General features: G+C 47.6%; 1 protein-coding gene across 2 annotated transcripts; it reads right to left on the bottom strand.

Annotated features, from left to right (window-relative positions):
- Positions 1-18,388: 18,388 nt before the first annotated feature.
- Positions 18,389-22,929, bottom strand: LOC140203826 (ADP-ribosylation factor 6-like). 2 transcript variants are annotated; one of them, XM_072269927.1, is made up of 2 exons: positions 22,061-22,929; positions 18,389-19,287 (listed from the first exon to the last, which is right to left on the bottom strand). In XM_072269927.1, exons 1-2 carry the CDS (start codon positions 22,504-22,506, stop codon positions 19,164-19,166), a joined length of 570 nt encoding a protein of 189 aa, XP_072126028.1. In that variant the 5' UTR covers positions 22,507-22,929; the 3' UTR covers positions 18,389-19,163. The 2 variants fall into 2 exon arrangements, with proteins under 2 accessions (XP_072126028.1, XP_072126029.1); XM_072269928.1 differs by having other exon boundaries at positions 19,197-19,277.
- Between the last annotated feature and the right edge of the window lie 336 nt (positions 22,930-23,265).

Below are 23,265 nucleotides of genomic sequence, written 5' to 3'. Positions count from 1 at the left end.
TCAAAGATTGTGTTTCAATCATGTAGACTCCAACCAATCTGGCTATTGCGTGTCAGATTCCCATTGGCTCTGGTCCAAGCCCAATAATCAGTTTATTGCCCTCCTTGCAGGTGACAACTTGTAATTAATGCCCCTTTGTTCTGAATCAGAGCAGACCAGCCAGTTACTAGGTTTATAAACCTGCATGTTCTAACGTACAGGAACACACCTTGCAAATAATTTATTATTTGGAAATGATCTTTGGTTCGGCAGATTATCAGGAGCAACATTGTGTCCACTTTAAAGCAGTTTGCTAGAACTATTCCTGGGCAAAACCCATTCACAAGACAGTTCACAAAATGGAGGCTACAGAGCAGCTTCAAAAAAATGGCAGCCTCCATTCCCGCTGCTGCCTGTAAGGAGTTTGTATGTTCTCCCTGTGACTGTGGGTTTCCTCTTGGTGCTCCTGTTTCCTCCAACAGTCAAAAGACATGCTGGTTGGTAGGTTAATAGGTTATTGTAAATTGTCCCATGATTAGGCTAATGATTCTATCAGGAGATTGCTGGTCAGTGCAGTTTGAAGGGCCAAAAGGGCCTACGCTGCACTGAATGTCAATAAATAAATAAACTCCTTCAACCACATGGCAAGAGCAAGGAGAATTGGTTTGTCCTCTTCCACTATCCTTGACGCATTCGAGATTGATGTCTTTGTCCCTATTTTAAAGCCGCCATGGCCAACATCTCCCCCATTTGCTCCACAGAAAATTCTGGGGCATCACGCTACTGTTTACATGTCTGAGTGAATACAGTACAAAAGTAACACTGGCATTTGTGACCACACCAAATAATACTGATAAAAACACGAACGAAATACCACTGACTATAAAACAGAGCTATCAAATGACCAGCATGTCTAAAAACAGCATCAGTACAAATGCATATCAATGAAACATGATGAAAACATAACTAATTTCATACCATATTTTGGGGTATATAATAGCAAATAAAATATCACGAGGTATAGGTACATAGTACTCACGGTGTAAAGTCAGACAAAATTTCCAAAAAGACACTTGGAATGGCATTTCGCACAAGATCGAAGTAAGTTGCAGAGAGCTGTAAACTTAGTCAGCACCATCATGGGTACTAGCCTCCATAGTATCCAGGCCATCCTCAAGGAGCGATGCCTCGAAAAGACAGCATCTATCATTAAAGACCTCCACCACCCACGACCTGACCTCTTCTCGTCAGGGAGGAGGTACAGGAGCAAGAAGGCACACACTCAATGGTTCAGGAACAGCTTCTTCCCTTCTGCCATCCAATTTCTAAATGGACATTGAACCCATGAATACTACCTCACTACTTTAATTTCTATTTTTGCCGTACTTCTTTAACACACACATATATATTTCCTGTAAATCACAGCTCTTTGCTTGTTACCACGTACTTCTTTGGACTGCTGCCGCAAGAACAACAAATTTCGCGATATATGCTGGTGATATTAAACCTGATTCTGATTCTGAAGTAGCAATGTAATAAGTAGCATTCGCCAAGAAAAATTTTATAAATGTCCTTTCACTGAGAGGCAAAATAGTGAGAGAACAATTAGCTTAAGAAACAAACCCACAACCTGTTAACCCACTTTTAACGAAATCCTCTGGACCATCGCAATATTCTTCCTTCTGATGACGGGAAGCCAAATGTACTCCCTTTGTAGATCCTTGCCACTTAATAGCACAGGTAGGTCAATTCTTCTTCTTGGGCCCTTACTCCCATTAGAGCATAGGTCACTGAGGACATCCCGTCTCCATCGTACAAAGTTGATGGTCTGGTTGGAGATCAGCAATGCTTCTGCAATCCACTGTATCCACTGTACAGAGGATTGACCTATACAGTGTCAACAGAACCCTGTTGGTTACCCTCACCCGTTTCCACCTTCACGACGGGAATGTAGCATTGGACTTTGAGAGGCAGGTAGGTGGATTAGCAAAGTGAAATCCAGACCCCTCCTTGATCTTATTTCTTTTATAAAATCTCGTCTCAGTTCTCCTTAAATTCGTATTAACATTTCACCTTCCTCGCCCACATGGTCTACTGTCACCATGGCTTCTAATGGAATCCATATAGACTTCTCCGTGAATGTCCATCCACCACCAAACTAACCTTCAAACCTTGCAACTGTCCAGATGATGATATAGTTGGCCAATAGTACACCTTATTGTAGAACATGTAACTTTTTGGCCACCGTGAGGTTTCTCACCACCATTTTTGAAAAACCATCAAGAACAGTTTCTGTACTTATCTCATCATCTGATAGTTCCTGCAAATTTAACTCTTTTATTCTCCGTTCTATTTCTAGAAGATCTGACGATGAACACAGTCTCCCAACTGTTTGTCTCTTCCATTGTCTCCGCCTTAGCTCGGGCAATTTCCACGAATGCCTTGCCTTAACCCTCCCTTCTTGATGCTGAGAATGAAGCGAACCATCCTTAACCTCTGGGTGTGAATTGGAGGTGGGTGTCCAACTCATTGAGGAGTCAACTGACCTTCATCCTCATCATCGTTGATTGACTGAAAAATAAATCTAAGAGCTTCATCATCTCCATCCAGAGCGTCCCATTGACAATGTGCCTTATGGACCTCAGCTACTAGAGAACACTGACTATCTCTAAGAGATTTAATATTATACCAACCTAACTTATTAGGACGAATTTGGATGTGATTGATTGATGGACTGGCTCTGTCAATGACGTCGTATGGCCCTGCAAATTTCCGAGATGTTAAAGGGCCCGGCTAATGTACTGAGATGAAAACCTTCTGTCCTATCTCCAACTCCCTAAGTTTTGTCCGGCCATCAAAACAATCTTTACTTTGCTGTTTCTTCCACCCCATATGATGGGCTGTGACATAATTGTTCATTTGTTATGTGCTGCGTTCGGGTGATCATGATTGTTCTTGGCAAATTTTTCTACAGAAGTGGTTATTCCCCGTTCTCTCATCTACCTCATTCATGATGTGTCGTGTCATGACATCATCATTATGTGCTGTGTCAGATGATGTCATTATGTGCTGTGCCATATGATGTCATCATTATGTGCTGTGTCGTATGATGTCATTATGTGCTGTGCCATATGATGTCATCATTATGTGCTGTGTCATATGATGTTGGCGATCATGATCTTTCCATCATCATGATTGTTCCTGGCAAATTTTCCTACAAGAGTGATTTGCCATTGCCTTCTTTTGGGCAGTGTCTTTGCTCTTCAGAGATTGTCTGCCTGGCATCACCAGGACTTGTGATCTGCACCAGCTGCCCGTAGGACCATCCGCTACCTGTTCCCTGGCTTCACGTGACCCTGATGATACGGGGCTAAGCAGGTGCCAGACCTTGCCCAAGGGTGACCTGCAGACTAGCGGAGGGAAGGAGTGCCTTACACCTCCTTTGGTTCAGACATGAAGAGAGTGAGTGGAGAGACAGGATCAGCCGTGGCCTTGGGGGGGAGGGAGGGAGAGAGAGAGAGAGAGGAGTCTCGAAGATTGTGCAGTTCCTTCTTCCGCTCCCACAATGTTACGAAAGTGAAACTGGCTACAACAGGGAGGGGCTGAATCAAGCAACAAAATTCAGTTAAATGAGGAATTAGATTAAGGGAAATCCATAAAACAGAAGAGAATTAGGCCATTCGGCCCATCAGGTCTGCTCTGACATTCCACCATGGCTGCTTTATTATCCCTCTCAAATCCATTCTCACTGCAACCTTTGATGCCCTTATTAATCAACAATCTATCAACCTCTGATTTAAGTGTACTCAATGACTTGCCCTACACAGCCATTTGTGGCACTGAGTTTCACCAATTCACCACCCTACGGATGAAGAAATTCTGACTCATCTTCGTTCTAAAGGGAAATCCTCGTAATCCGAGCCCATGCCCTCTGATTCTGGACTCACCCGCTACAGAAATCATCCTCTCCGCGCCCACTCTGTCTAGGCCTTCCAATATTCGACAGGGTTCAATGAGAACCTCCCCCCGGCCCGATTCTTCTAAACTCCAGCAAATACCGGTCCAGAATCTGGGTTAAGTGAAGAGGGGGTAGGAGGTCCTACACAATCAGAAAACCAGCGGCCCTGCCTGCTCCCATTGTAAGTTACTTCTGACAAACTTCTCAGGATGCCTTTGTAGCCCTGACTATGTTCAAAGGTCAAAGTACAAACATGTCACCATATACAACCCTGAGATTCGTTTTTGTGTGGGCAATCACAGCAAATACAAGAAACACAATAGAAACAATGAAAGACCGCACCCGACAGGGCGGACAAACCAATCTGCAAAAGACAACAAACTCTGCAAATACAAGAGGAAAGCAAAAAGAATCGGGTTGATTATCACCGGCAGGTGACATGAAATTTGTTAATTTAGCAGCAGCAGTTCAATGCAATACATAATCTAGCAGAGAGACAAAAAAATAATAATAGATAAAATAAAATTTAATAATAAATAAACAAGTAAATCAATTACGTATATTGAATAGATTTTTGAAGAAGTGCAGAAACAGAAATACTGTATGTTTAAAACAAAGTGAGGTAGTGTTCACAGGTTCAATGTCCATTTAGGAATCGGATGGCAGAGGGGATGAAGCTGTTCCTGAATCGCTGAATGTGTGCCTTCAGGCTTCTGTACCTCCTACCTGATGGTAACAGTGAGAAAAGGGCATGCTCTGGGTGCTGAAGGTCCTTAATAATGGACGCCGCCTTTCTGAGACACCGCTCCCTGAAGATGTCCTGGGTACTTTGTAGGCTAGTGCCCAAGATGGAGCTGACTAGATTTACAACCTTCTGCAGCTTCTTTCGGTCCTGTGCAGTAGCCCCTCCATACCAGACAGTGATGCAGCCTGTCAGAATACTCTCCACAGTACAACTATAGAAGTTTTTGCCAGTGGCGACAAATGTTGAGAAATAATAATAATAATAAATAAGTAAGGAATAAATATTGAGAACTTGAGATAAAGTGAGTCCACTTTTCTGTGCGGGGTGAGTGAAGTTAATAACTGTTCCTGAGGCTCCTGTACTTTCTTCATGAGAGCAGCAGTGAGAAGGGAGCATGGCCTAGTTGGTGGGTTTCCTTGACGATGGACTCTGCTTTCCTGCAACAGCGCTGTGTGTAGATGTGCTCAATGGTGGGGAGGGCTTTTTCTGTGATGTACTCGGCTGTATCCACTACTTTTTGTTGGATTTTCCACTCAGGGGCATTGGCGTTCCCACCCCATTTGGGATCCTCTCTGACGTGCATCTATAGAGGCTCGGACGTCATGCCAGATCTTCACAAACTTCTCAGCAGGTACAGGCTGCTTTCTTTGTAACGTGCTGGTCCTGGGACTGATCCTTTGAAATGGTAACAGCGGGGAAGTCAAAAGTTGCTCACCCTCTCATAGGTGTGTGAGATGGTGTTGGCACTCCAGGGGTAAAGGTGACCCCTACTGCTGCTGTTGGTCACCTCTCGGTCTTCCCTTCCCTCGTGAGCCCGTCGTGTTTCTGCCCCCCTGCAAAGCAAGAGGGCGGTGGGGTGGGTGTCCTCCCAGCCACTGGGCAAACCTACAAGGAGCACTGCCACAAGAAAGCAGCTTCCACCATCAAGGTCCAATCAAGCAAAGTTACTTGAAAGGAATGCCCTTCCTTCCAAGAGCAAATACGAACCACGGGAGCAGCACGGCAGGTCAGGCAGCACCTGTGGAGGCAAAGGGGCTGATGCAGGGCCTCAGCATGAATATCAGGCATTCCCTTCTCCCCACCGTCACTAGGTGCAGGGACAGTTATTACCCTTCAACCATCATGCTCCCGAACCATTTTAGGTAACTTCACTCGCTAAACACAACCTATCGGCTCACTTCCGTGGACTCTAAAAATAGCATTCTCAACATTATTTATTTATTTGTATTTACCTAGTTTGTCCTCATTTGCTCATTGGTTGCCTGTCAGTCTTTGTGTGTACTTTTTCCACTGATTCTGTTGCACTTCTTTACCCTACTGTGAATGCCTGTGAGAAAATGAATCCCCGGGTGGTGTACGGTGATATTAAATTTATTTTGAACTTTCAACGACCCCTGGCTCAATCGGGTAAAGGCAGTTTCCTGAGGTGAGAAGCTTCCTTTTGAGTCGGCCTTCCCCAGCTCGAGGGCCGTGCGTGCTTGGGCACCCAGTCACCATTTTCTGCCGTCAGTTACTACCCCTCAACCAGCAGGCTCTCGAACCAGAGGGGATAACTTCACTCGCCCCATCACTGAACTGTTGCCTCAACCTATGGGCTCACTTCAAAAATTCTTCATCTTATGTTCTCGATTTTTTATACAGGCATCCGTTGGTCTCGTGAGGCCATGGATTTGCACCTTGGAAGGTTTCCAGGGCGCAGGCCTGGGCAAGGTTGTATGGAAGACCGGCAGTTGCCCATGCTGCAAGTCTCCCCTCTCCACGACACCGATGTTGTCCAAGGGAAGGACATTAGGACCCATACAGCTTGGCGCTGGTGTCGTCGCAGAGCAATGTGTGATTAAGTGCCTTGCTCAAGGACACAACATGCTGCCTTGGCTGGGGCTCGAACTGATGACCTTCAGATCACTAGACCGACGCCTTAACCACTTGGCCACGCGCCAACACGATATTTATTGCTTATATATTTATTAACATAATTTCTTCTTGTATTTGCACAGCTTGTTGTCTTTTGCACACTGGTCGTTTGCTCATCCTGGTGAGTGTGGTCTTTCATTGATTCTATTGTGTTCCGTGTACTACCGTGATCGAGAAAGCAGCATCCATCATCAGGGACCCCCACCACTTCTCACTGCTGCCGTCAGGAGGGAAGCACCAGAGCCTCAGGACCCCCACCACTTCTCACTGCTGCCGTCAGGAGGGAGGCACAGGAGCCTCAGGACCCCCACCACCAGGTTCAGGAACAGTTATTACCCCTCAACCATCAGCCTTTTGAACCAGAGGGGATAACGTCACTCACTGCACTGTTAAATTCTCTTCATCTCATGTTAGAAACCATAGAAAAACTACAGCACAGAAACAGGCCTTTCGGCCCTTCTTGGCTGTGCCGAACCATTTTCTGCCTAGTCCCGCTGACCTGCACACGGACCATATCCCTCCATACGCCTCCCATCCATGTATCTGTCCAATTTATTCTTAAGTGTTAAAAAAGAACCCGCATTTACCACCTCGTCTAGCAGCTCATTCCATACTCCCACCACTCTCTGTGTGAAGAAGCCCCCCCAATGTTTCCTTTAAACTTTTCCCCCCTCACCCTTAACCCATGTCCTCTGGTTTTTTTCTCCCCTTGCCTCAGTGGAAAAAGCCTGCTTGCATTCACTCTATCTATACCCATCATAATTTTATATACCTCTATCAAATCTCCCCTCATTCTTCTACGCTCCAGGGAATAAACACCTAACCTATTCAACCTTTCTCTGTAACTGAGTTTTTCAAGTCCCAGCAACATCCTTGTAGACCTTCTCTGCACTCTTTCAACCTTATTAATATCCTTCCTGTAATTTGGTGACCAAAACTGAACACAATAGTCCAGATTCAGCCTCACCAATGTCTTATACAACCTCATCATAACATTCCAGCTCTTAAACTTAATACTTTGATTAATAAAGGCCAATGTACCAAAAGCTCTCTTTACAACCCTATCTACCTGTGATGCCACTTTTAGGGAATTTTGTATCTGTATTCCCATATCCCTCTGTTCTACTGCACTCCTCAGTGCCTTACCATTTACCCTGTATGTTCTACGTTGGTTTGTCCTTCCAACGTGCAATACCTCACACTTGTTTGTATTAAATTCCATCTGACATTTTTCAGCCCATTTTTCCAGCTGGTCCAAGTTCCTCTGCAGGCTCTGAAAACTTTTCTCACAGTCCACTACACCTCCAATCTTTGTATCATCAGCAAATTTGCTGATCCAATTTACCACATTGTCATCCAGATCATTGATATAGATGACAAATAACAATGGACCCAGCACTGATCCCTGTGGCACACCACTAGTCACAGGCAACACACATCAAAGTTGCTGGTGAACACAACAGGCCAGGCAACATCTCTAGGAAGAGGTACAGTTGACGTTTCAGGCCGAGACCCTTCGTCAGGACTAACTGAAGGAAGAGCTAGTAAGAGATTTGAAAGTGGGAGGGGGAGGGGAGATCCAAAATGATAGGAGAAGACAGGAGGGGGAGGGATGGAGCCAAGAGCTGGACAGGTGATTGGTAAAAGGGATACGAGAGGATCATGGGACAGGAGGTCCGGGGAGAAAGACGGGGTGGGGGGGCGGGACCCAGAGGATGGGCAAGGGGTATAGTCAGAGGGACAAAAAGGAGAGTGAGAGAAAGAAAGTGTGTATAAAAATAAATAACAGATGGGGTACGAGGGGGAGGTGGGGCATTAGCGGAAGTTAGAGATGCCGTCAGGTTGGAGGCTACCCAGACGGAATATAAGGTGTTGTTCCTCTAACCTGAATATGGCTTCATCTTTACAGTAGAGGAGGCCGTGGACAGACATGTCAGAATGGGAATGGGACATAGAATTAAAATGTGTGGCCACTGAGAGATCCTGCTTTCTCTGGCGGACAGAGCGTAGGTGCTCAGCAAAGCGGTCTGTCTGCGTCGGGTCTCGCCAATATATAGAAGGCCACATTGGGAGCACCGGACGCAGTATATCACCCCAGCCGACTCACAGGTGAAGTGTTGCCTCACCTGGAAGGACTGTCTGCGGCCCTGAATGGTGGTAAGGGAGGAAGTGTAAGGGCATGTGTAGCACTTGTTTTGCTTACAAGGATAAGTGCCAGGAGGGAGATCGGTGGGGAGGGATGGGGGGGACGAATGGACAAGGGAGTCGCGTAGGGAGTGATCCCTGCGGAAAGCCGGGGGGTGGAGGGAAAGATGTGCTTAGTGGTGGGATCCCGTTGGAGGTGACGGAAGTTACTAGTCACAGGCCTCCGCTCTGAGAAGCAATCCTCTACTACCAATCTTTGGCTTCTTCCATTGAGCCAATGTCTAATCCAATTTACCACCTCTCCATGTATACCTAGCGACTGAATTTTCCTAACTAACCTCCCATTCAGGACCTTGTCAAAGGCCTTATGTTCTTGATATTTATTGCTTATTTATTATTATTTTATTTTCTTTTTGTATTTGCAGTTTGTTGTCTTTTGCACAACAGTTGCTTGTCCATTCTGTTGGGTGTGGTCTTTCATTGATCCCACCTCACTTTTTTTTTTAAACATACAGTATTTCTGTTTTTTGCACATTTTTAAAATCGATACCTATACTGTAATTGATTTACTTGTTTATTTATTATTTTTATATATTTTTTTCTCTTCTAGATTACGTATTGCATTGAACTGCTGCTGCTAAGTTAACAAATTTCATGACACGTGCCGGTGATAATAAACCTGATTCCGATTCTTGTATTTACTGTGAATGCTCACAAGGAAATAAATCTCAAGGTTATACAGTATGTACTTTGATAATAAATTTACTCTGAAATCAGACTACGCCTGGCAGGGGTGTCCGTGGTTGGGTAAGTCATCGGCTGAGTGGGGTGGGGGAGTGGATGGAGAGAACTTGGAGAGCGGGGAGGTTCTGAAGAGTAGCCCTAGGGGACGGTCCCACCAAGGGAGGGCCGGAGAATGGGAGATGGAGGGAGAGAAGGGATTAGAGAGGAGAGGTAACGAGTGGGTGAAGGGAAAGGGGGCTATATTGGCAGGGCAGGGCGTGGGGAATAGTCAGGTGGTAAACCGGGGGAGACCGAGGGAGCGGGCGTCAGGGCGAGCGAGAGAGTGCAGTCAGTGCATGGACGTTTCATTAACGTTAAAGCCAATGCAGTCAGGGTGTGTCTGCCTGTGAATAGGGTGGTTCTGTGTCCATGCATGCTAGAGAGTGTCTGGGCAAGTGAGTATGTTTCCTCATAAGCGATTGGAGCGCGTTTGCAAGTGTGAATGCAACACACAAAACAGAGCAAAAGAGCTTGCGGTCCATTCATTGGACCAGCACCTTGCCCCCCCACCAAAGCCCCTGCACCCCATATTAAAAGCAGGCAGCGTTTTCCCTGCCATATTTTAAACTAAAGGGGTTAGAAATTCAGTGAAATAAATAGTTTTTTTAAAAAAAAAGCAGCTTCCTCGCTTCACTGGGAACTAATTGTCTCGGGCCAAATAGGGATACAGAAGGAGAAGTTCAAGGTGGGGGCTGAGAGTTTCCGAGGAGGCGAGAAGGGGCAGAGATTGGGTGGCAACGTGGACTTGAGGGATGTTATCACGCAGTCCTAGAGCAATACGGTGCAGAAGCAGACCCTTCAGCCCATCTAGTTCATGCTGACCTGTCTACCCCTTCCCAGGCCGCTCCATACCTCTGCCGTCCATGTACCTATCCAAACTTCTCTTTAATGTTGCAGTTGAACCTGCACCCAGCACGCCTGCTGGCACCTCGTTCCACGCCTGCACCACTGCTGGGTGATGACGATACCCTGAGATATTTCACCTTTCACCCTAAACCTACAACCTCGAGCTCTATTCTCGCCCAAGCTCAGGGGAAAAAGCTTGCATTTAATTACCCCTCATGATTTTGTGCATCTCTGTAAGATCCCTCCACATTCACCTGAAATCCAGGGATTAACTGTCTAACCTCGTCAACCTTTCCATGTAACTCAGGCGCTCAAGTCCTGACAACACATTGTAAAATCTCCTCTCAAATTTACAACATATTGTAGAATTGCACTCTTTCAGGCATATTGATATAGTTTCCTGCAGATAGGGGACCAGAATTGCACAACATGCTCTAAATTAGGCCTTACCAGCATGTTATAGAACTTCATTGTACCATGCCAACTCCTCTCCCCAGGGCTCTGAGTTACAAAGGCCAACGTGCGGTGTGTAACTCACCTCCTGACTCCCCAAAGCCCGTCCACCATCTACAAGCCTCAGGTCAGGAGTGTAATGGGATACTGGCCACTCGCCTGGATGAGCGCAGCTCCATCAACTCTCAAGAAGCTCGACACCATCCAGTATAGCCCACTTGATTGGTACCCCTTCCACAAGCATCCAATCCCTCCACCATCGACCAACAGTTGCAACAGTGTGCACTATCTACAAGATGCACTGCAACAACACACCAAGCTTCTTAAGGCAGCACCTTCCAGATCCACGACCACTACCATCTAGAAGGACGAGAACAGCAGATACATGGGAACAACAACACTTGGAAACCCCCCTTCAAGTCACTCACCATCCTGACTCGGAAACACAGCCCTGTTCCTTCATTGTCGCTGGGTCAGAATCATGGAATTCCCCCCCTATCAGCACTGTGGGTGTACCTACACCTCAGGGACTGCAGCGGTTCGAGAAGGCAGCTCATCACCACCTTCTCAAGGGCAACTAGGGATGGGCAATAAATGCTGGCTTAGCTGGCAGTACCCACATCCTGTAAATGAATAAATTTAAAAAAACGTGCCAAAAGCCCTTTATGGCCTCATCTATCCATGACACTTGAGGTGTTACACTGACCAGAGACGAGGCTTAATGGTTGATCCTGTTTCAGTTCTCAATGCTCTTGACATACGAAGAGCATTTGATGACTCTGGGCCTGGACTCGCTGGAATTCAGAAGAATGAGGGGTGACTTCATTAAGACCTATTGAATGTTGAAAAGCCTCCATAGCGTAGATGTGGTGGATGTTTCCTATGGTGGGAGAGTCCAAGACTGGAGGACACAGCCTCAGAATAGAGGGACGTGCATTTAGAACGGAGATGAGGAGGAACTTCTTTAGCCAGAGTGTGGTGAATCTGTGGAATTTGTTGTCACAGGTGGCTGTGGAGGCCAAGTCATTGGGTATATTTAAGACAGTGGTTGATAGATTCTTGATTAGTCAGGGCATGAAGGGACACGGGGAGAAAGCAGGAGATTGGGGCTGAGAGGGAAAATGGATCAGCCATGATGAAATGGCAGAGCAGACTCGATGGGCCAAATGGCCTAATTCTGCTCCTATATCTTATGGTCTGATGTCAGCCAGAGATGGTGGAAATGTAGAGGGAATAAGCTCCAGCTACCTAGTAAATGCTCCCAATGGCATGGGTCTCAAATAGCCTCTGACAGTCAAGTCCAGCTCCTGGCCTTCGCGTGTGGCTTAGCTACTAAATGGTGGAACTGATTCTACCGACAGGAGAAGGGGCAAAGGCGGGTTACTGGCTCTGTAAAACCAGTTGCTTTGGGCAGGTGGGGCTCATCAGCCATGGTTGGCAGCTCCTCTAGGAGAAGGAAAACTCTGATCTCAAACCTCCGCTGCCCTGCCAATGTACCCCCACTCCTGGGGAAGGCTTCAGGAGTAAACTCCGAGTGAAAAGTCTGGAGCTGGGGTCCCCGAGGCAGTCCTATGTTGAGTTCAACACTGACCGGCAACTCCTGCCCTGCTGCTGGTACCAAACTGTATCGGTCTCTGCTGTTCCTTTGGGTTGATCGGCTGCGTGGAGAGGGGGAGCTTGCTACACAGGCAACAGCTCGCTCTCCCGACTTGTGCATCACGTAAGACAGGGCACAATATCCATGGTCAACCCTGATCAACAGATGGCCTCATACCTCAGCCAGTCCTCATTTCACCGTAAAGAGGAGCTAGGCTCAGATCGGAAGCAACCCTCAGGGCACAAGAACCTTTGCTTCTGACTAATGCCATCGCAAAGAAATCAGATACAACTGAGTCACCGTGAGTCGATTGTTCCATACTTGACTGAGTAAAGACATATGAACTGACTGAGATATCATTAACCTTGCAGTTTAAGACTGCATTTCTAATCTTCACTTTCATCCTAATCCTCATTTTTATGGGGAGTTTTGGGGGAGATTTGGTACGTCACCAGAGAATCTAGCAAATTTCTACTGAGGAGCCATGGAGAGCATTTAACCCCCCCTTTCCCCAGTATGGAGGCTCTAGTGAGCAGGATTGAAAGAACTTACAGAGGGTTGTAGACTGAGCCACCTCCATCACGGGCAGAACACTCCCCATGACTGAGGATATCTTCAAAACGTGGGGCCTCAAGAAGGCAGCATCTATCTTCAAGGACCCTCGACACCCAGGAGATGTATTCTCCTTGCTACCACCAGGGAGGAAGGACAGGAGCCCGAAGACCCACACTCGAGGCTTTTTCCCCCGCGGATTTCTGAATGGTCCGTGAAAAGTGCCACATCATCAGGGCCTCTTGCGCCAAGACGAGGCCCCCCCTCAGGGTGGAGGAGCAACACCTTGTATTCCGTCTGGGTAGCCCCCCAACCTGATGGCATGAGTATCAATTTCTCCTTCTGGTAACTTCCCCACCGCTCCCTCCTTCTATTCCCCACTCTTCTCACCTGCCAATCACTCCCCCCTCCCCTAGGTCCTCTCCTTTTCCCCTTTCTCTCCCTTCCCTATCCTATTCCCCACTCTGGCCTCTCCCCTCTTCTTCTCACCGGCCCATCACTGGGACCCCTCCTCCTTCCCACTCTCCTCTCCTATCAGATTCCTTCCTCTCCGGCCTTTGACCTTTCCCACCCACCTGGCTCCACCTATCACCTTCCAGCTATTCTCACTCTCTCACCCCCCCCCCAACGCACACTTGTCATTCTGGCATCTTTCCCCTTCCCTCCCAGTCCAGAAGAATCTCGGCCCGGAATATCGACTGTGCTTTCCTCCACAGACGCTGCCCGACCTGCTGAGTTCCTCCCACATGTTGTACGCGTTGCTCTGGATTTCCAGCATCTGCAGATAATCTTTTTTTTCCCCCCCGTGTTTCCCCTAATTATTTTCCTCTTGTTGCATTATTTCTTTCCCCCCCCCAACGAAACATTCAGAATAAAGTTTTACGTATTGCACCGAACTGCTGCCCCCAAAACAACGGCCGCTGACAACAACCCCATTTCTGGTTCTTAAACGGCAGCATTGCCCCTCTCACCCTTTCGGGAGCCATGCCCCACAGTCTGTGAGGCTGTTCGACTACAGACACTCATCCACACAAGAAGCCCTCAACAGCGGTTGCTAGGCTACAGACAGACGCCGTCTCTATCCAGGAAGTGGTTTGTTAAGAATCGTGCGAGCCATGGACAAAATGAATAGCTGAAGTCTTTTCCCTGGGGCGGGGGGAAAATCCAAAACTAGAGGACATAGGTTTAAAGTGAGAGGGCGAAAAGATTAGGAAAAAAAGGAGGGGGAAGTGTTTTCCATACGGGGGGGGGTTGGTGAGGGCATAGAGTAAACTAACAGAAGTGGTTGGCGTGGGTACGATTCTGACATTTCAAAGGGAGTTGGGCGGGTACAGAGATAGGAAAGTTTTAAAGCAGGGGCTCCCAGCCTGGGGTCTATCTACGGATCCCTCGGTTAATGGCAGGGGTCCGTGGCACTAAAAAAAAAGTTGGGGGGACTCACTTCAGTTGGCAACTTCAGGGCGGCACGGAAGCGTAGCGTTTAGCACAACGCTTTGCAGTACATATGACCCGGGTTCGATCCCCGCCACCGCCTATTAAGGGGGTTTGTATGTTCTCCATCCCACAGTCGAAATTAGTCAATTCAAATTTCCCCGTGGTTAAACTTAGATTACACCAGGGGTTCGCTGAGCAACGCAAAGGGCATATTCCGCTTCATCTCAATTTTTTAAAAAATTGGCTGGTATGGAACCATTGGGCTCATGAAAATATTTTTTTAAACTTTAAAAAAAAGTTTTTCTCCAGCCTTTGACACACAAGCAGCTGCTGTTAAAACATTTCATTCAAAACCACCTTGGAAAAATCTACATCGGCGCTTTTTATGATACAGGGACCACCTGCGATTTACTTCCCATTCACCCAATCATCAGCCTGGGAATCGGTGTGAACTCTAATCTGTCCCTTTTTTAATTGTGAGCTCCTTCTGTAACCCTCTTGCTTTGAGAGGCCTCAGGTCGCTCAGCCTTTGCTTTAGGAATGTGACTTCCCACTTTTTTTCCCCACAGCCCCACTAAAACCCTCTGGAGTTCAGACACGGGATCTGGGACACAGTCTTCAGGTGGGAGGGGGATGTGAAACCAGGAAGCAAGATGGGGATAGGTGGGGGGGGGGGAAGAGAGAGAGAGCGAGAACTCAAACCAAAAGTCTGCCCAGGAAGTCTCACTTCTGGACAAAGTTCCCTCTAATTATTTTACAGCTGTGCAGACCAACCATAGTTCGGAGCTGGATTTTTCTTTTTCATTTATAAAAACACTGCCTGAAAACTGCACTTTCTATAAAAGAAAATTTCAGCTGCATGGCAACGAAGGCTACGTGCCTGGGGGCATTTCAGTTACTGTGTGGCCACACATCAGCACAGCTTAGAGCAAGGATTCCCAACCTGGGTTAATGGCAGGGATCCATGGCTTAAAGAGGGAACAATACTTCTGGATTTCAGTTCAGCTGTGGTGAACTTCTCCCAAGCCAGATTGTCAAGCATAGGCTTCCATTGTAGCCCATCTGTATTAATAACTGCTGGGACTGCGGACCGTGTCTGCACACATCCTGTCTGCACAGATGAACCCACACTCCCTGAGCCAGTGATCAGTAACAGGAACCCTGGACGACTTCTTCTGAAAATTACTTTTGTAAGCCAAACGTGAAGCACTTCTCAATGATCCACCAGTCCAGGGGTTGCCAGCTGGGTTAATGGCAGGGGTCCATGGCATACAAGGAAATCGGGAACCCCTGGGGACCCAGAGGCCCACAAGTTAGTTGGGCGACACTATGAATCATTAGGGGATAAACACAAGAGATTCTGGAGACATCAAAGTTGCTGGTGAATGCAGCAGGCCAGGCAGCATCTCTAGGAAGGGGTACAGTCGACGTTTCGGACCAACTGAAAGAAGAGCTAGTAAGAGATTTGAAAGTGGGGGGGGGGGGGAGATCCAAAATGATAGGAGAAGACAGGAGGGGGAGGGATGGAGCCAAGAGCTGGACAGGTGATTGGCAAAAGGGGATATGAGAGGATCATGGAACAGGAGGCCCAGGGAGAAAGAAAAGGGGGCTGGGGCGGGGGGGGGAACCCAGAGGATGGGCAAGGGGTATAGTCAGAGGGACAGAGGGAGAAAAAGGAGAGAGAGAAAAAGAATATATGTATATAAATAAATAACAGATGGGGTACGAGGGGGAGGTGGGACATTAGCGGAAGTTAGAGAAGTCAATGTTCATGCCATCAGGTTGGAGGCTACCCAGACTGAATATAAGGAGTTGTTCCTCCAACCTGAGTGTGGCTTCATCTTTACAGCAGAGGAGGCCGTGGAGAGACTTTATCAGAATAGGAATGGGACGTGGAATTAAAATGTGTGGCCACTGGGAGATCCTGCTTTCTCTGGCGGACAGAGCGTAGCTGTTCAGCGAAATAATCTCCCAGTCTGTGTCGGGTCTCGTCAATATATTGAAGGCCACATCGGGAGCACCGGACGCAATATATCACCCCAGCCCACTTCACCTGTCTTCTATCATTTCGGATCCCCCCCTCCCCCTCTCAAATCTCTTACTAGCTCTTCAATGACATCAAATCCCTGTCAACTGCATGGATTTGAGTTTGTCCTGAACAGTCTCAGGAGTATTTTCCCCAAATGTCCAATCCCTTTAGCTTTCCACACACAGTTCTGCCCCGACCAGAGCTCCGTGGTGTAGACTTTACCCAGAAGCTACCAGAAACTGCGGGTCTTGTCTTTTAAAATGTTAGGGCAGCAGCTTCCACCTCCTCATACCCTTCCACCGAACAAACCTGCAACACCAAGCCACAACCCGCGATGTCAGATTACCTCCCGGGATCTTTAAAGCTTTTCCACAAACCATAGCACCAATACGGGGTTCACCAGGAGCAGTTACAAAAATTAACTATTCCCGCTCAGACCGAGAGAGGGGTGGGGACATTAGGGGAGGAGTTATCATACTGGAGTCACTCTGCATTCAGAGTCTGAGGGAAGCAGATCGGGTGTGCAGTCAATGGAGTACCATCTACTTGAATTGGACCTCTTATGCCATGGACCCAACAGAGAGGTCCAAAGACCCCAGGTTGGGAACACCTGTATTAGACCTCAAGACACAGGAGCAGAAGTAGGCCACTCGGCCCATCAAGTCTGCTTTACCATTCAATCATGGCCGATTTACTACCCCTCAACCCCATTCTCCTGCCTTGATGAACCTGGAAAACAAAGACCATGAATCAAAACAACCTGATGCAAGCAACAACCAACTGAGAAAGTCTACAGGCACTGGAAATCCAAAGCAACAAACACACACACAAAAATGCTAGAGGAACTCAGCAGGTCAGGCAGCATCTATGGAAATGAATAAATAGTTGGCGTTTCGGGTCGAGACCCTGCTTTAGGACTGAGGGGGAAAAGATGCCAGAATAAAAAGGTGGGAGGAGGGTAAAGAGAAGTGGAAGGTCAGAGTGGGGGTGGGGGATGAAGATTTGTTCTCCAGGAGAAACCCTCCAACCTGATGGCATGAATATCAATTTCTCCTTCCGGTGAACACAATTCCCTCCACCACCTCTATTCCCCATTCTGACCATTCATTTCTCAACTGCCCCGGGTCCCCTCCACCTTCCTTTTCTCCTACGGTCCACTCTCCTCTCCAATCAATTAGATTCTTTCTTCTCCAGCCCTTGACCTTTTCCCACCCATCTGGCTTCACCCATCACCTTCCAGCTAACTCCCCCCCTCCACCTTTCTTTTAAAAAAAAATTTCCAGCATCTTCCCCTTCCCTCTCAGTCCTGAAGAAGGGTCTCAGCCTGTAACGTTGACTGTTTACTCTTTACCGTAGATGCTGCCTGACCTGCTGAGTTCCTCCAGTGTTTTTGTGTGAGATGTTAACATCCAAGTTCACAGAACTAGTCTTGAAAATGAGGTCCACCAACTGAAAGTAACCGGAACGCACTAGGATTACTATGACACAGGAGTTATAGCCCGTTTGAAATCTGGAAGTGTTACAGGGGCGTTACACTAACAAAACCTTCTACACCAGTTGAACCTTCGTGGGAGGAACACTTTAGGAGCACCAGCAGCATCTGCAGAAAGAGAAACAGGTCATCATCCTCCCTCCACAGTTGCTGACTGTCCTGGTGAGTGTCCCCACTATCTTCTGCTATCTGCTCCGTTGCCAAGAGGTAAAACTCTCAGCGGCTCACACAAAATGCTGGAGGAACTCAGCAGGCCAGGCAGCATCCATGGGGGAAGAAAAAAAAAGTAAACAATCGATGTTTTGGGGCTGAGATTTCAGCAACCCCACCCACTTGCAGGAACGTGTAACCTGAGGGTCCGAGGATCAGAAGGGTGCAGGTTCCCGGTCACTCGCCACGTCCGGCGAGCAAGCATGCCAGACCCCGCTGGTCTTGCGCCAAACAATCAAGCCCTTCAGAAGTAACTGGTACAAGTCTTTATTGAGGCTAAATTTACAGCATTATAACCCCCAAAAATCTCCAGATTTCTTTAGCGTTTCAGATTTAATCATGGTGCTGTAGTTAATACTCCGCATCAGCATCCAAACTTGGGGCGGGTAGAGCAAGAATTATGTGCAAAGTAAGTCTCCTTCTACTGGCCCAATTAAACAATTTCAGATCAGGTATAGCATGGGTTAGATACACAGTAAAGCGCCCTCTGCATTGTCCCATCAATCATTCCCAGAAAAGACAGTACGGATTCAGTCGAGTATAGCTCCCCTTTGTACAGTTCATTATCCAGCAATCCACGGTCAGGAATGTCAAAGGTTGAAGTTCAAATTGCCCCCCCATGTGGAAAATATCAAAATATCCCTCAGTTCAAAAGCCGTTGCTGCTCTCGTTTCATTCACACGCAAAAAGCTGACAATTCGATGCTTGATTAGGCAGGCCTGCGCTCAAGACGATGCGCCTCCAAACATATCGTGCACAGCTCTTCCAGACACAGAACTTTCATTCCGCTGTGCGCCGGGTTCGAATCCGGACGACTTTGAAACTGCTGGCCTTACGCAGCTGTATGGGACGGGACTGTTGGGAAGAGTTCGATGAGTGCCCTCGTGCGGCAGTTCAGTGCAAATAGTGGAACGGGAGGGAGGGGCCGCGACCCCGCAGTGCAAAAAGTCCAACGCCCAGAGGGATTGGGGTCACACTCGGCGCTTCGTGAAAGAGGGCGGTTAAAGTCCAATCGGAATACACCTTTTAGCCTCCATCTTCCCACCGATTGGCCGCTTGAGGCCAGAACCTCAAACGCCATTCTCTTATTTCGGCTCCCGATTCCATTTGAAACGAGGGTCCATCTTGAGTTATTAAAGGCTGAAACAGACTATGATTACACAAAGTGGTTCTTTTGCAAAAAAAAAAGTATGAAGGCTGTCCGGATTATTCACAAACATTTCATCAATGTCACACCAAGACTGACAGTACATTCCCTCCCCCCCAGAATTCAGAGGTGTGGGGAGGGGGAAGGAGGACCGATTGAATCAGCCACCAACTTTCCCAATATATCAACCTGGTGATGAGTCACAAGCAAGATGCTCTGAAACCAGGAGGAAATCATTTGCCAAGACTGCCTTAACCAACCTGTCGGTGTTACATTGTACAACCCGGGGAGTTCAAAACAGCTGGTTTAAAAAAAAAATAAAATTGGCAATGTAAGCTTGAGTAGGAAGAAAAAACCTTGAAGTTTCAGTCAGACCAAATGAACATAAATGCTATCATTCCGAGTCTCCCTTCCACTAGATGTCAAGCGTGGGTGCTCAGCAGTGACACCTAGTGGGAATTACGCGGTACTGCATGGACCCTGCCTCACTTGGCCTTTTGCCTTGGGTAAAGTCCAAAACAGAACTTGTGCACCGGCAATACTTCGAAGCGAATTGCGAGGGACTACATGGCTTGTAAAGGAAAGGTTAGGAGACAAGATGGAGGGGAGGGGGGAGCTCTGCACTAATCGAAGACCTCAGCAAAAAAAAATGCTCAAGTTGAAGTCCTGACTTCATGTGTCATCGCCATCCCATCACTTTCTGCCCTCAAGGGGGAGGAGGCAAGGGTTTTAGGGGGATTGACACTTCATGCCAACTGTGGAAGGATTCCCCCGGGCAAGGATATTCTTTGGCCACTATCCCATCAGCGTTCAGTAAAGGAAGACCCAGGCCGACGCGCTTCCGGAGAGCCCTGAGTTTAGTACCGTTATGGAGATTAAATAATTCAAGTTTTGTCTCCGAAAAGCAACTTCACATTGGTCAGTCTGACGCCACACCCTAAAATTCTACTGTGGCAGAGGAAATTAACTGAAACCATAACAAATGCAGGATTTAAAAAAAAAGTTCTTTTTGGAAACCAGAGTCCTCCCCAAATCTTTCATCACCAGCACACAGGCCCTGAACGCACAGCACCAACAGGGCAAAACTGAGGCTGGGGAGAGAGGAGGCACGGGGTTGCCAGAGGGAAGGGCACAACCTCGGCACCAACCAGTTCCCTAAAATTAAGCGTACATCTCCTGCAGTGGAGGAGCGGGGAAGGCAAGGCGCAGTACCCGTCAATAGAACCAAATTACGGAGTTATTATGCAAATTAAGACATTTCGTACAATCTCAACTTCCATTCTCTCTGAAGGTGTTGGGGGGGGGGCTGTGACATTATCAAGATCCTTCAGAGAACAGATGCTCGGAAAACAGGAAGCAAACCTACCCATCGGATTCAAATCCATATGCAGAATACAATTCCAAAGCTCACGCCACCTCAATAAGCTAACAGTACCAATTAAGAGCTTTCAACACTGGTCGATAGATTCACTGGTCAGGGACACCATTTAAAAAGAAAGGAGACACACAACTGGCGCCCAGGAAATGATTCAACGATCAGTTCAGCTCCGGGGGCCAAAAGGCCTTCTATTCCTACGACCTTGTACATATTAGAAAAGGTTAAGATTGCAATGCAGCCAATTATTCAGGAATGCAAAACTCTTAAAGTGTTAGGGAGGGTCGAGTGCCTTCACACTGGCTTTCCATTTCTCAGACCAGAAAATGAAATTGCAGACTTGTCTTAATTGGATTTTTCCATTTGCCTGCGGTCTAGACCTGAAGAGGCACATATAGTTTTTTTTAAAAAAAGACTGTACCACGGTTGAAAGCTTTTCTTTTTTAAAAGAAAAGCACAACTCAGCACCGTCCAGTTTATACCTACACCTCCCAGTGACAGAGTGGATATTGTGCTGTATGTATTGACAGTCTCAAATTACAGAACAAAGTCCACAAGTACAGCCACCGGTCAGGTCACCTTGAACAGTTTCACTCCAACGGAGACCGGCGGGGTGGGAGGGAGGAAACTAGCCTAACCCACTCTGTAATCAGAACAACCCAGGTTCCTGTGTTAGCGGAGGGAGGGGCACGCCTTTTTATAAATTTGTTACATATTAAAAAAATAAGCAAGCCACCCTTCCGTGCCCAAACCCCCTTTTAGAGTCCAGAAACTCCGAATTTAATTGGCATGTTTTGCCCAGGAGATTTACTGGTCTTATTTAGGTCAGGGGAACGATGGGATGGGGGGGGGGTGGAAGGTGGGGGTAAAATAGCTCCGACTTGAAACGCACCTGGTTTCGTTTGCATAATATCACGGACAAGTGTGTCAACAAAATTAAATCAATATTGATCGACTGGAAGTTTGGGAGTTTCCACCCCCCTCCCGATACCGAGCAGCAGCCTTTGAGGAATTTCTCCCGCCATTGCATAGCCTGTGTTAATATATTACAAACCCTCCCCTCCCGCCCGAAAGTCACCTCCAATGGTGTCCCTCGTAAGATCGGGGCCCTCGGTAGAATGAACTGAACAGAGTCCGGAAGCCGCAGTTAAACTGGTTTGCAGAATTTCCTCTCACCCTCCCGAAACAAAAAAAAATTGCTTTCATTAAAGTAAACTTGTGTCTTGTACAAGTTAGGAATTTTTCCCCCTCTCTTCTAAATGTTTAATTCAACCAAGTCGATCGAGGAAATAAAATGAAATGCGGGTCGCGCTGTCTGGTTAGGATTTGTAATTTGAATTTAGCCAGGTGAGTCCTTCGTGGAGTCCATCCCCCGAGGTGGCGCAGGACGGCTGGACATACCAGTTTCTGTCTCTAATCCTGGTCAAGCCCAGCTTCTCCTGGATCTCGTGGGGTTTCATGGCATCGGGCAGGTCTTGTTTGTTGGCGAAGATGAGGATGATGGCATCCCTCATCTCGCGATCGTTGATGATCCGGTGCAGCTCCTGCTTGGCCTCGTCGATGCGATCGCGGTCAGCGCAGTCCACCACGAAGATTAACCCCTGCGTGCCCGTGTAGTAGTGCCTCCAGAGCGGCCTGATCTTGTCCTGCCCTCCCACGTCCCACACGTTGAACTTCACGTTCTTGTAGGTGACCGTCTCCACGTTGAAGCCCACCGTGGGGATGGTGGTGACCGACTGGCCCAGCTTCAGCTTGTAGAGGATGGTGGTCTTGCCGGCGGCGTCCAAGCCCAACATCAGTATCCTCATCTCCTTGCTGCCGAATATCTTGGCGAACGCGCCGCCCATCTTCGGTGCGGTGGGGAAGGGAGGGTGGGGAAATGGGGCAGGGGGTACGCGGGGAGAAGGGGGGCAGCCGAGGCGGACAATTTACAGCCGCTGAGATGAAACAGCAGCGCAGACTGCGGCGGCGGCGGCGATCAATGGAACGTTGAGTTTCAATGGAACGTTGATACAGGCCCTTTGATACAAAGTCTCCAAATTGTAACAAACGCCTCGATTCACAATCTCACCCGTCCGCTTCCGCACTCCTCCTCTTCTCTGACCTCATATCTCTTCTTCCCGGGGATTTTAAACCCCTTGTCTTTAAGTTTCGGAGATCTCTCTCTATATATATAGATTAGTGAGGCGAGAGGGAAAAAAATTATATGAAACTGAACTCCCAGCCCCAGAGAGGAAAGGGCGCGGATGTAGATTACAGCACCATCAGAGCATGCGCACACACTTTCCCCCTCCCACCTCCCATTCTGCAACTTTTAAAATGGCACTGCCCGCCCCCTATTAAGGTGGCCGTGCATTGCCTCGCCTCCACCTCTTTTGTGTTCGCCTGCTGCAAGAGGAGAATTAGATCATGCTGAAAACGGCCTGTTTCATAAAACCGTCGAAGGTCTTAATCACCCGATTCCATATGTTTTAAAAAAATCCGACATCTCTTGTTGGATAATTGTGAATGTTTAACACGTTAGGGCAAAAATGATTGTGTCTCTCTCTCTCTCTCTCTCTCTCTCTCTCTCTCTCTCCTGCCCCCCCCTTAAGGATCTTACTGGG

This window comes from Mobula birostris, chromosome 10 (assembly GCF_030028105.1).
Source record: "Mobula birostris isolate sMobBir1 chromosome 10, sMobBir1.hap1, whole genome shotgun sequence".
NCBI lineage: Eukaryota > Metazoa > Chordata > Chondrichthyes > Myliobatiformes > Myliobatidae > Mobula > Mobula birostris.
Note: the sequence above shows the minus strand (reverse complement) of the source record. Positions and strands in the feature narration are given on the sequence as shown.

Bases quoted from the DNA above. Each gene is read 5' to 3' on its own strand.
- LOC140203826 (XM_072269927.1), bottom strand. From the start codon at position 22,506: ATGGGCGGCGCGTTCGCCAAGATATTCGGCAGCAAGGAGATGAGGATA. The intron at 19,288-22,060 runs GTATGTCCAGCC...GTGTAATCATAG, and splicing joins AGGATTAGAGACAGAAACTG to TCTGTTTCAGCCTTTAATAA.